Source organism: Cajanus cajan, chromosome 1, assembly GCF_000230855.2.
Source record: "Cajanus cajan strain Asha chromosome 1, NIPB_CcT2T_4, whole genome shotgun sequence".
Classification (NCBI taxonomy): Eukaryota; Viridiplantae; Streptophyta; class Magnoliopsida; order Fabales; family Fabaceae; genus Cajanus; species Cajanus cajan.
In genome coordinates, this window is record NC_138517.1 from 64306153 (window position 1) to 64327358 (window position 21206).

A 21206-nucleotide genomic window follows, 5' to 3' on the forward strand; every position below is an offset into this window, starting at 1 on the left:
TTAAGATTCCAGAGAGTGTTTTTGCCTTTTATTTCAAATTTTTCTAAGGTTCCAAGCTATGGAAAACGAGAATACAAATCAGCCAAAAATTAGGTCAAATTTCAAGTGAGAATGATAAACTAGTGCACTAGTTTTAGGTTTTGGTTTGGATTCTTTTTGAACTATTTTGCTTTTCAACTTTTAGGTCTTTTAGGCTCTGTTTTAAACTCTGTTTTCCAGCCTCTTAATCATCATTTTTTTTTTAAAATTGAATCCACAAGAAGAGTGCACTAGAAGTAGGATTACACTTGAAATTTTGAGCCACAAAATGTTTAGAAGATTTTCAAGAGAATGTGATTTGAAAACTTAAAGAACACAATGGAAACCTAACTCTAAGGAAACTTGCTAGGACTAATAGCAAATCATGAACACAATAAGGTAAAAGAAAAAGCACATATAGGAGGCAAAAGAGACACAAATCCGAGAGCAAAATATGAGACAAAATTCAAAACAAAACAAGGTTAAACATGCTATTCAAGGAATTTGCAACATATAAGGATTAAACACAAACTTCTAAGACAAAACATAGATTCAAAACCAAAATCTAAATGCAATGCATGAGGTCCAATCACGGACACATACAAGGAATGGAGAGACTCAAAATAAAATCAAAATAGCACAAGCAAAAAGTTCCTAAACATTTGATTGTGGAAGAAATTAAAAACAATCAAAACAATGGATCTATGGAACAATATATGATTAAAAGCATATAGATCCGAATTGAAAAACTCAAGCAAGACAATTAGAACTCAAAGAACACACAAAAACACAAGAAGAAAAACGGACACAAGAAGAAGGACTTATATCCTTGAAGAACCTTGCTCTTGATACCAAAATTGATGGAAGTAAGTAGGGAGAAGTGATGGATGTTCTTCTCCTTAGCTCCTCCTAGCCACGGATCCTCTTTAAGGAGATAACACCGAATGGAAATGATGCTTGAATGATGATGAACACGGATGATGAAGGCTAAAGCCTTGGATGGAAGTATCCAAGCTCAAGTTGCAAGAGAAAGCTCACACTCAAAGAGAAGGAAATCCTAATGAATTCCTAAAGGTGAAGCTCACTCTCTCTCTAGAAGACTTTGAAGAAACTCGGCACTTGGCTCTCAAATTTCAATAATATTCAAAGTAAGTACAATAGGTGAGAGGAGGGAAACATATAGCATCCGAATTTGAGGAGAACACTTGGCGCCACATGATTGGTCACATGTTGGCGCCAAGATTTGAATTCAAATTCAAATTTGAATTCAAACCTTGTGTCACATGCTCATGACCGGTCATTTAGAGCTAAATGAGAGATTAGGTTGAATTTAGAGTGAATTTAGGGTTGCATTTTGGTGTCACACTTGTGCAACCAAAGTGGTGCCAAAAGTGTGACCTAAATGCAACTTAAATTCATCCTAAATTTGACCTAATTTGTCCTAATTCAAATGAACTATTAAACCTCCTTAAACCCTAAACTAATGACCAAAATACAATGGTCTAATGAATACAATCAATAGGAAATATTACAAGGAAAATAATGAGCCCAATATTGGGTACCAAAAGCCCAAAGGCCCATGAAACCCAAAACTAGGCCCAACTAGCCTAAACCCTAATCTATGGTCAAAATACAAGACCAACATGAAAATAAATTCCTAAACTAAGAAAGTACAATTAAACATGGTGTATAATCAATTAAGCCCAAGTAAGAAGCACCCTAGGCCCACCAAGCCCATTGGGCCCACTAAGCTCTGAAGCAGTCAAATCTTCAAGTAACCTCCTGGCCATAGCTCTAGTGGTTGGGCCTTTAGCCCATGCTCTTCCATCAAAGGATCTAGCTACCTTTACTACTCTTATACTAGTTTTGAGGATCTAGCAACCTTATTGCTTTTGTACTAGTTTTGAGGATCTAGCAACCTTCACTGCTCTTGTACTAGTTTCGAGCATCTAGTAACTTTTACTGCTCTTGTGCTAGTTTTGAGGCTCTAACAACCTTTACTAATCTTGTACTAGTTTTAAGGACCTAGCAACCTTTACTACTCTTGTACTAGTTTTGAGAATCTAGCAACCTTTACTAATCTTGTACTAGTTTTGAGTACCTAGCAACCTTTACTACTCTTGTACTAGTTTTGAGGATCTAGTAACCCTTACTACTCTTGTACAAGTTTTGAGGATCTAACAACCTTTACTATTCGTGTACTTGAGGAACTCAACGGTGGCCTCTCACTGGTGTTGTCGGATGCCCCTCGGATTGACCAGTAAGGGAACGCTTGAGAGGCTCCCTGTTTTGGGTTAGGACTAGCAGGATGTGTGATTCCCTACTATGTGAGTATTGTAATGTCTTTCCAGGCGTCTTCATTGGGGAATGAGATGGGTGGCAGGGATTATGGTGTTTTCCTGTCGTGTGAGTAATGTGATGCCTCTCTAGGTGTCTTCCACTTAGGTGTTGCAACTGTTCTTTTGTTGATGTTGGTCATCGTGATGTTGGCGTGGATTTGCTTGACCTTGTCGAGTTGTCTGATCTAATCGTTGTTGTGGGGGGACCTTGGCCCTTGCTTGTGGAAGATTCCCCGGACTAAGGATTTCTTAGTGCCCTTATCTTTTCATTTTGTAGCTCTGGCTTTTTTTGGCGTGAAATCCTTGCCTTTTCTCATGTTATTATTTTTATTTTATATTATTTTTTTGCATGCTTATTTCTCTCTTTTTGTATTTCGTGTACTTATATATGTTTCGAAAAGAATAGATACATAGGCACGAAAATGTAATCTCATAAATAAGATATAATTTCGGGGTACAATGTTGAGCCTACCATAAAAAGATAGAATGTCTTATCATTAGTCTAATCCTCAGCTAGAGGATCCAGAAATCGCCTCTGTAGCTAAGCCATCATCTGCTCATGCCACTGCTATTATTGATGATGTTGTTGACGCATCTTCTCCTGTATGCCTGTGAGGCAGCTGTCGAAGCTCTACTGCCATCTCTCAATCTGCTAGTAGAGGGCCTTACTATCTGCCTCTACATGTGAATGTACCGATTGCTCCTACTGCGGCTGAGGCTGTGGCTGTGGTGGTTGTTACTGCGACTATAACTCAAGCATGTTGTCAAAAAGTATGTCATCGACATTGAGCTCCTCTATGACCATATACCCGCCCTGGGTAAGCTCAATGATGCCCATAGATCTGAGAGTGAGTGCATCAATAGGGCGAGGGTCTGGACCAGTCTCTAAGTTGATGTTGACGACCCTGTAGTGCTCGACGACTCGTGCAAGCATCAAACTGACCACTACGTATCTGGTGCGACTCGTTGTGCCTGATCTCTCACCGTAGTCCTCCATGTGACATAAGAAGAAAGCTCTAAGATTGCATCGAATCCCCTGAACCATGGAATATAAAGGAAAGAGGTCCCTTTGTGTGATAGAACATGCGCTTTGGTAACGCCCGAGGATAGTCTCTGTCATCAGCTTTTGGACCACTTGGAGCATCGGGTCTCTGATTCTTGAGGCCTTGGCGGTCCTTGGCATGACCCCCTGGCTGGTGAGCTCCCGCCACATGCCGTCTATAGTGGTCTCGAACGTGGGGAAAATGAGGCTATCTGTGTACTCAAGCATGTAAATAATTATTAATAAAGGGGATTAAATATTTTATTTATTAATTCTTATTACGTTATCTTCATCATAGGGTACCGATTTAGGGCGTTGTAGGGGTGCTTAATACCTTCCCTACACGTAACCGACCCCCGAACCCAATTCTGGTTATCAAGACCATTATTGGACTTTTAAAAACCTTTTCTTTTTCCAATGTTTTGAGTAAAACATTGGTGGCGACTCCATAGAACTTATTTTCAAAACCATTAATTAAGGATTAGTCGGGTGTCCGGGCATTCCTTAATTGATGAGATCTTTAAAAGGATGTCTAAACCATACGTCGCAAGATCGGAAATTTTCGGGTTGCGACAGTCTCAACTCCAGAACGGGTCATTCTCAGTTCAGAACAGCCCATTCCCAGGTGCATGATTAACACACAACATTCGGATCCAGAACGGGTCGTTCTAACTACTTTCTGATGCCTATAAATAGAGAGCTTGGGTACAGTTCTCAAGGCGCCAAATTTTGTCCAGACTCCTTAGAGCTCGAAATTTCTCTCTTTTTCTTTCTCTCTCTCTCTTTTGTATTTCTTGAGATTTTGTGAGGCATATTATAGTGTGAAAGGTTGCCACAAAGCACCTAAAATCTCCCTATTTTGAAGATTCAATAGAGCTCATTCAAGAGGTATTTCAATTAATCTCTTTCTCTTTTTTTTATTTCTTGTCTATAATAAATATTGTTATAATAAAAACAATCATGTAGACATTTTAGGGTTAATTGTATAATTTAAATTTCAAGCATGTAAATAATTATTAATAAAGGGGATCTAATATTTAATTTATTAATTCTTATCACGTTAACTTCATCATAGGGTACCGATTGAGGGCGCTGTAGAGGTGCTTAATACCTTCCCTACACGTAACTGACCCCCGAACCCAATTCTGGTTATCAAGGCCATATTTTAAAAAAACTTTTCTTTTTCCAATGTTTTGAGTAAAACATTGGTGGCGACTCCATGAACCTATTTTGAAAACTATTAATTAAGGATTAGTCTGGTGTCCGAGCATTCTTTAATTGATGAGATTTTCAAAAGGATGTCTAAACCATAGGTCGCAAGATCGGAAATTTTTGGGTTGCGACACCCCAGCCTATGGGTGTTGAGAGTCCTTTTATGGACCAAGATTTGAGCTTCCTTTATCGGTCAAATTGAGTTGAAGTTTTTTTTGTCACCATGATTGGTTTTAGAATTTAATGATAAAAGGGAGAAATGAATAAACACAGAGATTTGTAAGAATGACGTATGTTATTGATGAATGTAAAAACTTAGACAAGCCCTTATTTTTTCTGAACTCGTGACTGTGGCCGAAGGTCACGAGTTCAAATTTAAAAGAAAAGAAACAAAAGAAAAAAAAAACTTATTCTTTAAAGGACCCCCTAACAGCTTTCTAACAAACCATCCCAAGATTGCTACTTATCTTGGTTATTTAGTGATGTTAGATACATTGGCCTCAAACTTGAGCCACCTGGCGTCTATAAGCTCTTGTACACGAAGCTTCAAGTCCTTGCAATTTTTGATGGAGTGTCCTGCTGCCCCTGAGTGATAATCGCAAGTTTCTTTAGGCCTATACCATAATGGGTAAGGTGGTTGCTGCTTTCTTTGTAGTGGGATTCTACCAACATCGAGGCCTTTAGTAGTTGAGGAAACAAGTATGCATAGCTCACAGGACTTTTGTCAGAAGTATTTTTTGCTTTTGACATTATTTTGAGCTTCCGAGGAAAGATGGGGAGGATGGTAACACTAATTCCCTCCTCTTTCTTCCTCCATAGACCCCTTTTGACTGACTATTGTTCGACTATGGGGGCTCTATGGTTTCGTATGTGAATGGGATGTTTTGCATTGAGCACGTCTCAGCAACTTCTTTACCATCAAAGTTGTGGTCTTAAATGGTCCTCAATCTTTCCTCTAGAGCATTCAGATAACCTCTAGCATTGTCGATGTCGTGTTTGGGGAGGACAACGAAAAGGTTACCTATTAATCTACTGAATGTATGAAGGAGGTTTTCTAATAGAGACTCGATGACTCATCCTTGATGAGAGCTGAGTTATCAGTGTTCCTCTTCATAATATTTTATGATGTGATAGAGGTCACACTGATTTCTCATCTTCGATAGAAATTCCTTTGGTGATCCTATACATGGTATGCATGTCTCTCTTTTTACTCTCCCTCTCTCTCTATTTTTTTTATTTTTGGGAATGCATGATACCCCCCATTTTTTAAAGAAGGGATGTATGCTTCTCACAGATCTTATTTTCACACTAGGTTCTCATGATAGTGCATTTTTTGTGTTTTTCTTTACCTTAGGGGAATTATAAAAAATAAATGAACGGTTTGAATAAACAAAATGCAACAAACATATGCTCATGCAACGTAACCCACAAACAGTCACGTCCAAATCCTTGGTCAATGGTCCCTGTCAAGACAAGTGCATTGTACAGGATGGTTCTAATCTCGCTAGTCTTTAAGGGCTCCGAAGGTGCCCCCATTATAGGGACCCGATACCTCTATCACTATCACCTGGCAAACTCTAAGGTTTTCTGTAGTATTTCAGGTTAGAATAACCGGTTATCACCTTGAGTGTGATTTCTAACAAGGCTTGCAGACTCTAATACTTGGGCCGGTCGTACGTCAACCACTTCCTATGTTTATGCTCTCATGCCCCTGGGTATAGAGCGAACTATTGTGTGCTATGACTTTTGTACAGTTGTTAATTCAAACAAATGCAAAATTTAAACAAACAAACATATTAAAGCCACACAAGTAAAACAAACAAAGTAAAGGGGAAAAGATGTTTAAACTATTATTTCTATTTTGCTAGCTTCATCAATTATTTAGGCCTGACCCTCTTTAAACATCCCTAGTGAAGTCGCCATCTGTCGTAACCCAAAAAATTTTGATCTTACGACCAATGGTTTAAGACTTCTAATTAAAAATCTCATCAATTAAAGAATGCCCAGAAACCAGACTAATCCTTAATTAATGGTTTTTAATAAATGGTTTGTAGGAGTCGCCACCAATGTTTTACTCAAAAACATTGGAAAAAGAATATGTTTTTTAAAAGTCCAATGATGGTCTTGATAACCAAAATTGAGTTTGGAGGCCAGTTACGTGAAGGGAAGGTATTAAGCACCCCTACAACGCCCTTAATCGGTACCCTATAATGAAGCTAACGTAATCAGAATTGATAGTTTAAATATTTGATCCTTTTTATTAATGATTATTTACATGAAATTTAAATTAGATGATTGACCCTAGAATATCTACATGATTACTATTATTATATCAATATTTAAAATAAAAGAAGTAGAACATAGGGAGAAAGGTTGATGAATAATACCTCGTAGCAAGCTTTATTAATGTTCTTCAAATATAGGAGATTTGAGGCACTTTTTGGCTGCCTTACACACTACACAAGTACCTCAAAAATCTCAAGATATACAGAAAGAAGAGGGAGAGAGATAATTTTTGACCTATATGCAGTCCTGGATGAATTATTTTGGCCCTTGGAGTAGTACCCGAGTCTATTATTTATAGACATCAGAACTGACTAGAACGGCCCGAAATGGCCCATTCTGAGTCAGTTCATTGTGTGTTAAATTTAAATATGGAACAAACTATTCTAATTCTAGAACGACTCGTTCTAAACTTGCACTTAACTCATAACAACCTATGTTGGAAAGGCCTATTCTAGCTCGTTCTTAGCTAGTTTTTTTTTAGCCTTTTTAGTAGTTTTGGAACGACCTGTTCCAGATTAGGAACGGCCCGTTCCAGCTTGGGAACGACCCCGTTCCAGTTTTGGAATAACCCGTTCTGGGCTACTAAATCAAACTTGTTGGGCTTTAGGCCCCTTTGTTGTCATATGATATTGTTTCCATGCTTCGGGAGCTCCTTTCTTTCATAATAGAAGTCCATTCCCTTATTTATAGGTCCGGACAAAATTGGGTGTCTACATAGATAAAGTTGATATATCTAAAATTGTGCCTACTTTTCCTACTTTTATGATAATGACATCATATATAGTCCCTATAGCTATTAGAGATATTGTCCCTTCTATTTCAGAACCTATTTTGTCATCTAGTAATAATACTAATGATTCTAATAATTCATCCCACTCAAATGATATTGTTACTTCACAATATCAAAATTATAATATACAACCTCAACCAATTAGAGTTTGTACTCGTCCTAAACAAAAGTCAGGATACTTAAAGGACTATCACACTATTTTCTTTTCCTCAAAGGATGCTACCAATCATTCTTCAGGTACTAGATATCTTATTCAAACTTATCTTTCTTACCATAATTGTTCTTCTACATATTCATATTTTTATTCTAATATTTCATCTATCCAAGAGCCCAAATCCTTTAAAGAAGCTCTTCAACATGATTATTGGTAAAAAATAGTGCATCATGAACTTACAGCTCTGAATCGAATGAAACTTGGTCTTTGGTGGATTTACCTCGAGGGAAGCACCCTATTGTGTGTAAATGGATTTATAAAGCTAAGCATAAACTTAGTGGCTCTATTGATATATACAAAGCCCGTTTGGTTACCAAGGGATATACTCATACTGAAGGTCTTGAGTATTTTGAGACTTTCTCTCTAGGTTTGAAGATTACTACCATTCATTTTATTTTGTCCTTGGCAAGTGCTAAGGGTTGGTTTCTTCATCAGTTAGATGTGAATAATTCTTTTCTTCATGGAGATCCATAAAGAAATTTACATGACCCCTCCTCTTGGTCTAGTTCTTTCACATCCAAAGCAAGTTTGTAAACTTAGAAAGTCTCTGTATAGGTTAAACCTGGCTAGTAGGCAATGGAATTCAAAACTGACCCAGACATTGACTCAACTTGGTTATGTTTAGAGTGCAGTTGACCACTCTTTATTTGTTTGCAAAACTGATCACTCCTTTTCAGCTTTGCTTGTATATGTTGATGATATTGTGTTGGCAGGTGATGATCTTCCAGAAATTTAACGTGTTAAGTCTCATCTTCATGGCTCATTCAGCATCAAAGATATTGGTATTCTCCAATATTTTCTAGGTTTTGAAATAAGTTGCTCACCCTTTGGACTTTTTCTCAACAAACGAAAATATTGCTTAAATCTACTCTCTGATAGTGGTTTATTAGCCTGCAAACCTGCCACTTCTCCTATGGAGCCATCTTGTCATTTATTTGATGAAGAAGGGTCACTTATTTCGAATCCTGGTGAATATAGAAGGTTGATTAACTGTATGTTATATCTTACTCACACTAGGCCTGATATTAGTTTTGCAATTCATAAGCTAAGTCAATTTGTTTCTGCTCTACGTGAACACCATATGACAGCAGCTCATCGCGTATTAAAATACTTAAAAGGATGTCCAGGACTTGGTTTATTTTTCCAAAGCGATAATCAACTCTTTATCAAAGCATTTTCTAATTCAGATTGGGGTACTTGCATTAACTCCATAACGTCAGCCACTGATTATTACGTGTTTATGGGAAATTCTTTGATTTCTTGGAAATCTAAAAAGCAATCTATAGTGTCTCAATCTTCAAAAGTAGAATATAGAGCTCTTGCATTACTTGTTTGTGAGCTCCAATGGTTACAATATTTATGTAATGATTTGTACACTAGGATTTCTACTCCCTTTGTAACATATTGTGATAATAAATCTATATATATAACAAAGAATCTCACATTTTATAAGAGAACAAAACATATAAAAATTGACTACCATTTTGTTCGGACAAAGCTTCAAGAAGGTCTTATTCATTTTTTACCCGTTCCTTCCTTTGGTCAAGTAACTGATATACTGACAAAACCATTGTATCCGCGTTTCTTTCACGAGTGTTCATGAGAATTTATCCAAGCTGAACATGTATCATATACATGCTCAAGCTTGTGGGAAATTATTAGACAATAAGGATAAAAGTCTCATTGATCCCACATGATTGCAAAACTAATTTTGTTAGTTGACTTTATGCTCGTTAAGTTGTAACTAATTTTTCTTCCTTTTACTGATGTACTTCAATAGCATTGTATGTACATATTCAAGACGTAGAATTCATTCATCTTGGTTAATGAGATTCATTTTTCTCTCAACTCACTTTTCCTCTCTCGCATTCCTTTTTCTTTTCCTCTCTCGCATTCCTTTCCTTTTTCTCTTCTACTATGATGTGGTGTAGAATGCTAATACGTCCAAAAAAGTTTCAAACTAAAAATCGGTCTAAACTGAAAACATTGGTTCATCGCTTTAATCGTAAAACTGGCCAAATAATTTTGATTTACATTAGATTGATGACATGTCCGATCCATTCATGATCAGAGACTCAAACCTGTTTGACGATTGGTTCTCGATTGAATTGGTCTTGATCGGACCAATCGAAGTCAATTTTTATAACTATATTTAAAAGACTTATTTAACTGCTTGTTTGGAATAATGAAAAAAAGAAATATGAAATTTAAATGTAAGAAAAAGTGAAAAGAAAGTAAAAATTTAATTTTTCTCTCCATAAAATCAACTTTTCTTTCCTCTTTTAACTGTTATAAGTGAATGCTACAATTTTATTATATTAATTTTTTTTATGATTAAATAAAATAAGATTTTTTTTAATGGTGCTCTCGGTCAATCATTAGATTGGAGGAACTAATCACATAACATTAGGCGACAAAAAGAAAAGACTAATTGGGAAATATTATTGCATAAAAGTCTTTATTACCTGAAAAATCAGTGACAAATATAGAAATAAAAAAGGTATTACACAATTCTGCAAGATGAAAATTCAAAGAAAACTTTAATTATATAGCAATATGCACAATGGAATGTGGGATTTATCCTCCCTAACAAACAACTTCTCCATTTGGTCACCGAACTAACAACTTCAGATGATAATTAAAAGGCGAAAAACGAAATAAATTGCATACATTTATTTCGATCTGAATCACGTTGAATAATTTAAAATGAAACAACAAATCTTTAATGAATACATAATATATTAAAAGGTAACAAATCGTGGAAATTTAATTATATTTAACACATTAAATGTTTCTATCTACCTCCTCCCATAGTCGATAGAAAAAAATGAAAAATGAAAAGGTTGAAACTCAAATGACAGAAAACAAATTCAGATATTATAAATAAAAGATACTTATACATAATAAAGGTATACATTAGAGTTATCCAACCAATACATAAATGGCATAAATAATCCCTGGTATATATCCCAGTATAGTCAGAACCAGATCAATCCAGAACTCCACCTGCATTGTTAAAACAAATTAATAAAAAAAAAATGGATCAATTAATCAATACTAAACCCTATGAAAACATTAAATAGAAAAAAAGTAAATAAAAAAGAGAGAGAGAGAGAGAGAGGGAGAGTAAATACAGCACAGCCATATCGAAGGAAAACACCAACAGGAGGAAGCAAGATTGCTAATATAACTTCGAGAAAGGTTTCTGAACCCATAACTATTTTTCTTTCTTTGCAATGGTCTTAGTTATGTGTAAGAGCGAGGAATGACAAGGAAAATGTTATTGAGGAAGCAAGTTGATGGAGCAAATAAAAACGGTTACGGTGGAGATCACTGTGGCAGAATTGTAGGCACATTACAAGACACGTGTGTTACAGAACCGACATGTGTTCCTATCTCCTTTATAAGCTAGCAGAATGAAAAAGTTTCTATCTTAGCAATCTTTTTTTTTTTTTTCTTATTCATCAATATTTTTATTTATTAATATTAATGTATAATTATTTATTTTAATTATTAAATGTTTAAAATTATTAAATATTATATGTTTTTGAAATTTAAAAATTATTAAAATTTAACTAATATTTTATTTTTAATAAAATTTAATGTTAAAATATAAAATTTTGAATATATTTTTGTTAATTTTATCCGTTAATGAATACATGAATTTAAAATCTTGTTCAAATTGAATAATATGAATGATAAAATATAAATGCATAGAGAACTGTATGTAGAGAAATGTTTCTTTAGAAGACATGAAATTAAAATTAATTATTTAATAAAAGATTAAAATTTATATTAATTTTATTATCCTTATTCAAACTTTGTTATTTTTTAATTTATTATATTATATTTTAAAAATCTATATTATCTTTTAAAATTTAATAAAATTCTTTCAAATTTTATAAATTCTTATAATACAAAATTATTAAAATTTATTATTACGAAATTTTGATTATAAGTCTTTTAAAAAATCTTAAAAAGTAATTATATTTCTAAAAAAATTTTGAAGAAATTTTTAAAAAAAATATTAAATGCCTACAAAACCTTTTAAAATTATAAAAAACTTTAGCTTAAATTTTTTTTTTATATATATAAAATCTTAATCAAGTATCTTTAATTTTATGTCATTTATTTATTTATATTGCAAGTACAATACTATTTTTGAAGGTAAGCATAAGAAACTATTATATCTATGATTAAAGATAAGAATAGATCATATTTTAAGTTGTCTATTTTATAAAAATAAAATTTAAATTTGACCTATTATGCATGTATTATTTGATTAATGGAAATTGACGTGAAATATTTTGTGTTATTAATATTTGTCAATTTGATTTAATAAAATTGAATATTAAATAATTTTTAAATTTTGTTAAAATTTATATATTTTTAAATTTTAAATCATAATTCTTAAGTCTTAAATTTTTAGAATTTAGGGTTTGAGAAAAACAATTTCATGAAATAAAAGTAAATTTCTTACCTTTTTATTATTAATAGATATTGACAAGATAAGAAATTGAGAGTTTGAAATTTTTTTAAAAGAATTTAAAGTGAAAAAACGTGTATTCACATCCAGCAACAAAATATTTAAATCTGATTGTGGAACCCGATTTCAACATTGCTATACAGCTGCTATCTAATGGTATTGAGATCTCTCATATAGCTATAGTTTGGTTCATAGCATCGTATCTTTTAACGGAGTTGGTGGAAGGTTTGCGTGGGTGAAGCTAATCATGTGGTATGAGTTAGTAAAGTTTGGCCAGTCTTTGACATTTCTTTTACTGTTTTTGCTTGCTGTTTCTTGGGATTCTTCTCAAGTTTATATATATATATATATATATATATATATATATATATATATATATATATATATATATATATATATATATATATATATATATAAAAGATCCGTTTATTTTGGAGGTAAGTTTACCTAAATTTATTTTATTTAATAATTTATATTTTATATTAAATTTTAATGATCTAACAGTTGAATTTAAAGCTTTTAATATATAGATTAAATTTACAATTGTTTAAAAAATTTAAAAATTATTTAATACTTTGTTTGATTAATTCAAATTGATAGATAATCATAAAATTATTTTATCTGTTGATTTAAATTATAATGAAAGAAAATATTAAATAATTTTGAATTTTTTACACAAATAATACTATTAAATTTTTTTTTTACCTAAATAGCAACTCTGCAAAAATAGTATTATTTCCTTGAGTTCTAGATTTGGCCACAAAGTTGGACCAGTGTAAGTAGGCTAATAATTTTCATGTCGGAGCTCTCCAAACTGTCCTTCGTATACATTTCTAGAACTTGTTGCAATCATACCACATTTCATTTAGCCTTACTGTAAATCTCCTAGCAGGTCAAACTTTTCTCGGATGTTGCGTTTCTTTCAACTTTGTGGCCAAATCAAGAACTCAAGAGAACTTTCAAGGGTCGGTCAAAGTCTAGCAAGATTAGAACAGAGATGGACATTAGAGAACAACATAATCGTGTAAAAAATTGTTTCTATTGTCACACCCTTGGTCACACTAGGAAGACATATCCAAATATTGGTCATGACCCATGTCCAAAGATCCAAATCTCCCAAGAGGAGTTTGAGGAATGATGTGCCCCTTGGAAGAATGCGTTGGTTATCAATGTTTTGGGCTGGCATGTCTCTTTCAAAGCTTTAGAATACAAGACTCATCGTGATTGGGCTAAGAATGGTGCAATACGAATCATTGATATGCCCAATGATTACTTTCTGGTGCAGTTTAAGGAGGAGGAGGATTATAGACATGCGCTCTATGAGGGACCTTGGAAAATTGCTGATCATTATATTGTTGTTTAGAGATGGAGGCCTTTCTTCATTGTCACTACAACTAAAGTGAGAAAGATTGCTGCTTGGATTCGTATCCCCGGTTTGCCTATCGAATTGTATCATGATCGTTTCTTGTGGAGGGTAGGAAACAAATTGGGAACCATGCTCAAAATTGATAAGCTAACCTCCATTCATTCACGAGGCAAGTTTGCACGAATTTGCATGGAGATTAATCTGAATAAGAAGCTGGTGTTAAAGATTGACATCATGGGTCATGTTTTAAAGCTGGAATATGAGGGACATCACTCAATATGCTTTTCATGTGGGAAGTATGGACATCGACAGAATCAATGTGCTAAGAATACAATGAAGACAACAGGAACAGTGGACACGGAGATGGACACTGGGCATAATAGGGAGAAGAATGACCTCCACAAAGCCCTTACGATGGAACAATCCATGCATATATCTTCCCTCTAACACAACTATAGGCACTGAAATAGGCTCAAGCAGCTTGAAGCCAGTTGCGAAAGGTACGCTGGTAACTACCGACTCTGGCCCAAAATCGAAAGAGCTTTACGGACCATGGATGCTGGTGAAACATGGAAGAAAATCAGGAAAAAATCTTACTTCTAAAGCGAGAACGGTTATCTCACAAGGTGGTACAGATATGACCCCTTCCCAGAACAATCAGGTAGTAGAGAATCTGCATGTGCATGATAAGCATAATGGTGGGCCCATGCAAAAAGTTTCATTCCAGGATAAGATTCGCAATCAAGAAGGAGGAAAGAATCCTCAACGTCAACGTGGCAACACTTCCAATCAGAACCTTTCTGGGCATAAAAAGAAACACTTGATGATACATCATCATTCCAATATGTCTAGTATGCCTGTTCACCAGGAAATTACCCTTGTAAAGCCCTCTTCATCAACACACCATCATTATTCTTCCCCAAGGATGGATCAACAGGAGAACACAAGGAAAGTTCTACAAGGGCTAAAAGACATATCTTCGACCTCCTATAATAAGAACTCTAGTTTGGACTTGAGTAGTGCATTTACGCATGTTGTTGGTCTAGATGAAGCTACGCTGGCCTTTGCGAAAGCACTACGAAATCATTTTAATGATGGAAGCTTTCAAGATAACAATGTTGAGGCTTCCTCTAAAGGAATGGTTGCAGATGTGCAATTAGATACTGCTTGGGATTCAGTGCCCAACCCCAACAATAATTCTCAATGAATTTGATGTCATGGAATTGTAGGGGAGCAGGTTCAAAAGGGTTTTCTTCATTGATGAATGATGTCATAAAGGAGTATGACGTGGGTGTGCTTTGTTTACTCGAAACTCACATCAATGGCAGGAGGGCCAAACAAGTTGCTAGTCGTATAAAGTTGGATGGTGTTCATATTGTGGATACTCATGGGAAAGCAGGCGATATCTGGTGTTTATGGGACTCCAAGAAATGGGATCTAGATATTGTGACTCAATCGTCTCAATTTATACATATCAAGGTTAGACGTGGTGATTCTCAGTGGTTCTGTACCTTCGTATATGCTAGCCCTCATCCACAATTTTGTATTGATCTGTGGAGGGAGTTCTGCAGTTTAGCTTCAGGGATTGATCGACCATGGGCACTTATGGGATATTTCAATGCAGTCCTTAAAATTTTTGACATCATGATTAATGAAGAAATAAAACCGAGTTAAAAACTTTTTTCTTGGTATATAACACCAGGTCTCCAAAATGCCGACCTGACGATGTATGAAGAAATTAAAACCAAGTTAAAATTTTTTTTCTTGGTAACACTAAGTCTCCAAAATGCCGACCTCATGATTAATGAGGAAATAAAAACCAAGTTTAAAACTTTTTCTTGGTATATAACACCAGGTCTCCAAAATGCCGACGTCATGATTAATGAAGAAATAAAAACCAAGTTAAAAACTTTTTTCTTAGTATATAATACCGACCAGGTCTCCAAAATGTCGATCAGGTCTCCAAAGTGCCGACCTCGCGATTAATGAAGAAATAAAAACCAAGTTAAGAACTTTTTCTTAGTATATAACACTAGGTCTCCAAAATGCCGACCTCATGATTAATGAAGAAATAAAACCAAGTTAAAAACTTCTTTCTTGGTATATAACACTAGGTTTCCAAAATGCGAACCTCATGATTAATGAAGAAATAAAGCCAAGTTAAAAACTTCTTTCTTGGTATATAACACTAGGTCTCCGAAATGCCGACCTCATGATTAATGAGGAAATAAAAACCAAGTTTGAAACTTTTTCTTGGTATATAACACTAGGTCTCCAAAATGCCGACCTCATGATTAATGAAGAAATAAAAACCAAGTTAAAAACTTTTTTCTTAGTATATAACACTAGGTCTCCGAAATGTCGACCTCATGATTAATGAGGAAATCAAAACCAAGTTTGAAACTTTTTCTTGGTATATAACACTAGGTCTCCAAAATGCCGACCTCATGATTAATGAAGAAATAAAAACCAAGTTAAAAACTTTTTTCTTAGTATATAATACCGACCAGGTCTCCTAAATGCAAATCAGGTCTCCAAAATGTCGATCAGGTCTCCAAAATGCAAATTAGGTCTCCAAAATGCCGATTAGGTTTCCAAAATTCTAACCAGGTCTGCCAAATGCCGATCAGGTCTCTAAAATGCCGATTAGGTCTCCAAAATGCCGATTAGGTCTCCAAAATTCCGACCAGGTCTCCCAAATGCCGATCAGGTCTCCAAAATTCCAACCAGGTCTCCAAAATGCCAATCAGGTCTCCAAAATGCCGAACTCGCGTAAAACAAGGAGACACATCGTCCAGATTCCAATCTCTTGTATAATGAGAGAAAATAATTCTAGTTATTTATACTCACCCAGTCGTATTTTTCCCGATCAATCACGAGTTTTGGACTTCGAGTTATTTATACTCGCCCAGTCAGATTTTTACGGATCAATCACGAGTTTGTCTTTGAGTTATTTATACTCACCCAGTCGTATTTTTCCCGATCAATCACGAGTTTTGGTCTTTGAGTTATTTATACTCGCCCAGTCATATTTTTACCGATCAATCACGAGTTTGTCTTCGAGTTATTTATACTTGCCCAGTCGTATTTTTACCGATTAATCACGAGTTTTGGTCTTCGAGTTATTTATACTCGCCCAGTCGAATTTTTACCCATCTATCATGAGTTTGTCTTCAAGTTATTTATACTTGCCCAGTCGGATTTTTATCGATCAATCACGAGTTTGTCTTCGAGTTATTTATACTCGCCTAGTCGGATTTTTACAGATCAATCACGAGTTTGTCTTCGAGTTATTTATACTCGCCTAGTTGGATTTTTACCGATTAATCATGAGTTGGTCTCCGAGTTATTTATACTCGCCTAGTTGGATTTTTACTGATTAATCACGAGTTTTTCTTCAAGTTATTTATACTCTCCCAGTCAGATTTTTACCGATCAATCACGAGTTTGTCTTCGAGTTATTTATACTCGCCTAGTCGGATTTTTACCGATCAATCACGAGTTTTGGTCTTAGAGTTATTTATACTCTCCCAGTCGGATTTTTACCGATCAATCACGAGTTTGTCTTCGAGTTATTTATACTCGCCCAACCGGATATTTATCGATCAATCACGAGTTTGTCTTCGAGTTATTTATAGTCGCCCAGTCAGATTTTTACCGATCAATCACAAGTTTTTTGTCCTCGATTTATTTATACTCGCCCAGTCAGATTTTTACCAATCAATCACGAGTTTTGGTCTTCGAGTTATTTATACTCGTCCAGTCAGATTTTTATCGATCAATCACGATTTTGTCTTCGAGTTATTTATACTCGCCCAGTCAGATTTTTATCGATCAATCATGAGTTTGTCTTCGAGTTATTTATACTCGCCCAATCGGATTTTTACCGATCAATCACGAGTTTTGGTCTTCGAGTTATTTATACTTGCCCAGTCGGATTTTTACCGATCAATCACGAGTTTTGGTCTTCGAGTTATTTATACTCGCCTAGTCAAATTTTTACCGATAATGACTAGTTTGTCTTTGAGTTATTTATACGCGCCCTGTCAGATTTTTACCGATCAATCACGAGTTTGTCTTCGAGTTATTTATACTTGCCCAGTCAGATTTTTACCAATCAATCACGAGTTTTGGTCTTCCAGTTATTAATACTCGCCCAGTCGGACTTTTACCGACGAATCACGAGTTTGTCTTCGAGTTATTTATACTCGCCCAGTCAAATTTTTACCGATCAATCACAAGTTTGTCTTCGAGTTATTCATACTCGCCTAGTTGGATTTTTACCGATTAATCACGAGTTGGTCTTCGAGTTATTTATACTCGCCTAGTTGGATTTTTACTGATTAATCACAAGTTTGTCTTCAAGTTATTTATACTCTCCCAGTCGGATTTTTACCGATCAATCACGAGTTTGTCTTCGAGTTATTTATACTCGCCTAGTCGGATTTTTACCGATCAATCACGAGTTTTGGTCTTCGAGTTATTTATACTCTCCCAGTCAGATTTTTGCCGATCAATCACAAGTTTGTCTTCGAGTTATTTATACTCGCCCAGTCGGATATTTATCGATCAATCACGAGTTTGTCTTCGAGTTATTTATAGTCGCCCAGTCAGATTTTTACCGATCAATCACAAGCTTTTTGTCTTTGAGTTATTTATACTCGCCCAGTCAGATTTTTACCAATCAATCACGAGTTTTGGTCTTCAAGTTATTTATACTCATCCAGTCGGATTTTTATCGATCAATCACGATTTTGTCTTCGAGTTATTTATACTCGCCCAATCGGATTTTTATCGATCAATCATGAGTTTGTCTTCGAGTTATTTATACTCACCCAATCGGATTTTTACCGATCAATCACGAGTTTTGGCCTTTGAGTTATTTATACTCGCCCAGTCAGATTTTTACCGATCAATTACGAGTTTTGGTCTTTGAGTTATTTATACTCGCCTAGTCGAATTTTTACCGATAATGACGAGTTTGTCTTCGAGTTATTTATACTCGCACAGTCGGATTTTTACCGATCAATCACGAGTTTGTCTTCGAGTTATTTATACTTGCCCAGTCAGATTTTTACCGATCAATCACGAGTTTTGGTCTTCCAGTTATTAATACTCGCCCAGTCAGACTTTTACCGATGAATCACGAGTTTGTCTTCGAGTTATTTATACTCGCCCAGTCAAATTTTTACCGATCAATCACAAGTTGGTCTTCGATTTATTTATACTCGCCTAGTTGGATTTTTACTGATTAATCACAAGTTTGTCTTCAAGTTATTTATACTCTCCCAGTCGGATTTTTACCGATCAATCACGAGTTTGTCTTCGAGTTATTTATACTCGCCTAGTCGGATTTTTACCGATCAATCACGAGTTTTGGTCTTCGAGTTATTTATACTCTCCCAGTCGGATTTTTACCGATCAATCACGAGTTTGTCTTCGAGTTATTTATACTCGCCCAGTCGGATATTTATCGATCAATCACGAGTTTGTCTTCGAGTTATTTATAGTCGCCTAGTCAGATTTTTACCGATCAATCACAAGTTTTTTGTCTTCGAGTTATTTATACTCGCCCAGTCAGATTTTTACCAATCAATCATGAGTTTTGGTCTTCAAGTTATTTATACTCGTCCAGTCGGATTTTTATCGATCAATCACGATTTTGTCTTCGAGTTATTTATACTCGCCCAGTCGGATTTTTATCGATCAATCATGAGTTTGTCTTCGAGTTATTTATACTCGCCCAATCGGATTTTTACCGATCAATCACGAGTTTTGGTCTTTGAGTTTTTTATACTCGCCCAGTCGGATTTTTACCAATCAATTACGAGTTTTGGTCTTCGAGTTATTTATACTTGCCTAGTCGAATTTTTACCGATAATGACGAGTTTGTCTTCGAGTTATTTATACTCGCCCAGTCGGATTTTTACCAATCAATCACGAGTTTATCTTCGAGTTATTTATACTTGCCCAGTCAGATTTTTACCGATCAATCACGAGTTTTGGTCTTCCAGTTATTAATACTCGCCCAGTCAGACTTTTACCGATGAATCACGAGTTTGTCTTCGAGTTATTTATACTCGCCCAGTCAAATTTTTACCGATCAATCACAAGTTTGTCTTCGAGTTATTTATACTCGCCTAGTTGGATTTTTACTGATTAATCACGAGTTGGTCTTCGAGTTATTTATACTCGCCTAGTTGGATTTTTACTGATTAATCACAAGTTTGTCTTCAAGTTATTTATACTTTCCCAGTCGGATTTTTATCGATCAATCACGAGTTTGTCTTCGAGTTATTTATACTCGCCTAGTCGGATTTTTACCGATCAATCACGAGTTTTGGTCTTCGAGTTATTTATACTCACCCAGTCAAATTTTTACCGATCAATCAGGAGTTTGTCTTCGAATTATTTATACTTGCCCAGTCAAATTTTTACCGATCAATCACGAGTTTGTCTTCAAGTTATTTATACTCGCCCAGTCAGAATGGAACCGATCAATCACGAGTTTTGTCTTCGAGTTGTTTATACTTTCCCAGTCGGATTTTTACCGATCAATCACGAGTTTTCCTGCGAGTCAATCAATTTGAAAATAATGATATTTTTTATTTGATGGTACCTCATTAAAAACCCTTTTAGCATAAAAACCTCTCACATTTTTGTACGAATAAAAATACTAATTTAGGAAAGAGTGCACGTAATATAAAACGAATAACTGACTATAATGTTCCCATAAATAACTTGCAGTGGACCCCCATGCTTCCTCCAGCAATTAACATTTGAGCACGAAAGTCCATTAGATGTTGATTAGGATCCTGTGTCCCGTCAAACGGTTCCACCTGAGGTATCCTATGATCTCTTAGGATGGCCTCAGATTAAATCGCCTCTGAAAACGGTATAAAGTCCCTCAGAACTTCCGTCATACTATCTTCTTTCGCTGTCCTCATATTAGCCGCTATCATGGCCTGCATCTCGTTGGCTCGTCGTCTGATCTCCTCGTTCTCTCGTTGAATGGCCTTCTCTCTCTCTCTAGATCGTGCATTCTCCTCTCTCAAGCCATTGATCAATGCCATCATCTCCTCCATGGTAGGGTGTTGTGGGTCGTGGTTGGATGTGTCGCCTCTCGCCATAGTAGAGTGTAGGTTTTTCGTATTGCTTGGGGCGTAGGAAAAGTTTCAACTTAGTCCCACGGTGGGAGCCAAAATGTTCCGGCCAAAGGATGGACTAGGGTTTCTTCCTAGGTTAAGCCTTAGAGCCAAAGATAACGGTTTTCCTTAGGAATATTTGATTATCAAAGATAAGCTTTTCATCCTTGATTCTCGGACCAGTCCAAAGGGTGAGACCCACTCAGACTTTGGTCGACCGTACCTGGCCGAGCTCACCATGGCCGAGCACACCCTGGCCGATCTCACCATGGCCGAGGACAGCCTGGCCGATCTTACCATGGCCGAGC

At 35.5% G+C, this 21206-nt stretch overlaps 1 protein-coding gene across 1 annotated transcript; it reads right to left on the reverse strand.

Annotated features, from left to right (window-relative positions):
- Window positions 1–10756: 10756 nt before the first annotated feature.
- On the reverse strand, window positions 10757–11237 carry LOC109806684 (Low temperature and salt responsive protein family). Its single transcript, XM_020369158.3, has 2 exons — window positions 11036–11237; window positions 10757–10907 (listed from the first exon to the last, which is right to left on the reverse strand). Exons 1-2 carry the CDS (start codon window positions 11114–11116, stop codon window positions 10824–10826), a joined length of 165 nt encoding a protein of 54 aa, XP_020224747.1. The 5' UTR covers window positions 11117–11237; the 3' UTR covers window positions 10757–10823.
- Between the last annotated feature and the right edge of the window lie 9969 nt (window positions 11238–21206).

Coding starts and splice junctions, on each gene's coding strand:
- LOC109806684 (XM_020369158.3), bottom strand. CDS start 11,116: ATGGGTTCAGAAACCTTTCTCGAAGTTATATTAGCAATCTTGCTTCCT. Junction 10,908..11,035: donor TCCTTCGATATGGCTGTGCT/GTATTTACTCTC, acceptor TTAACAATGCAG/GTGGAGTTCTGGATTGATCT.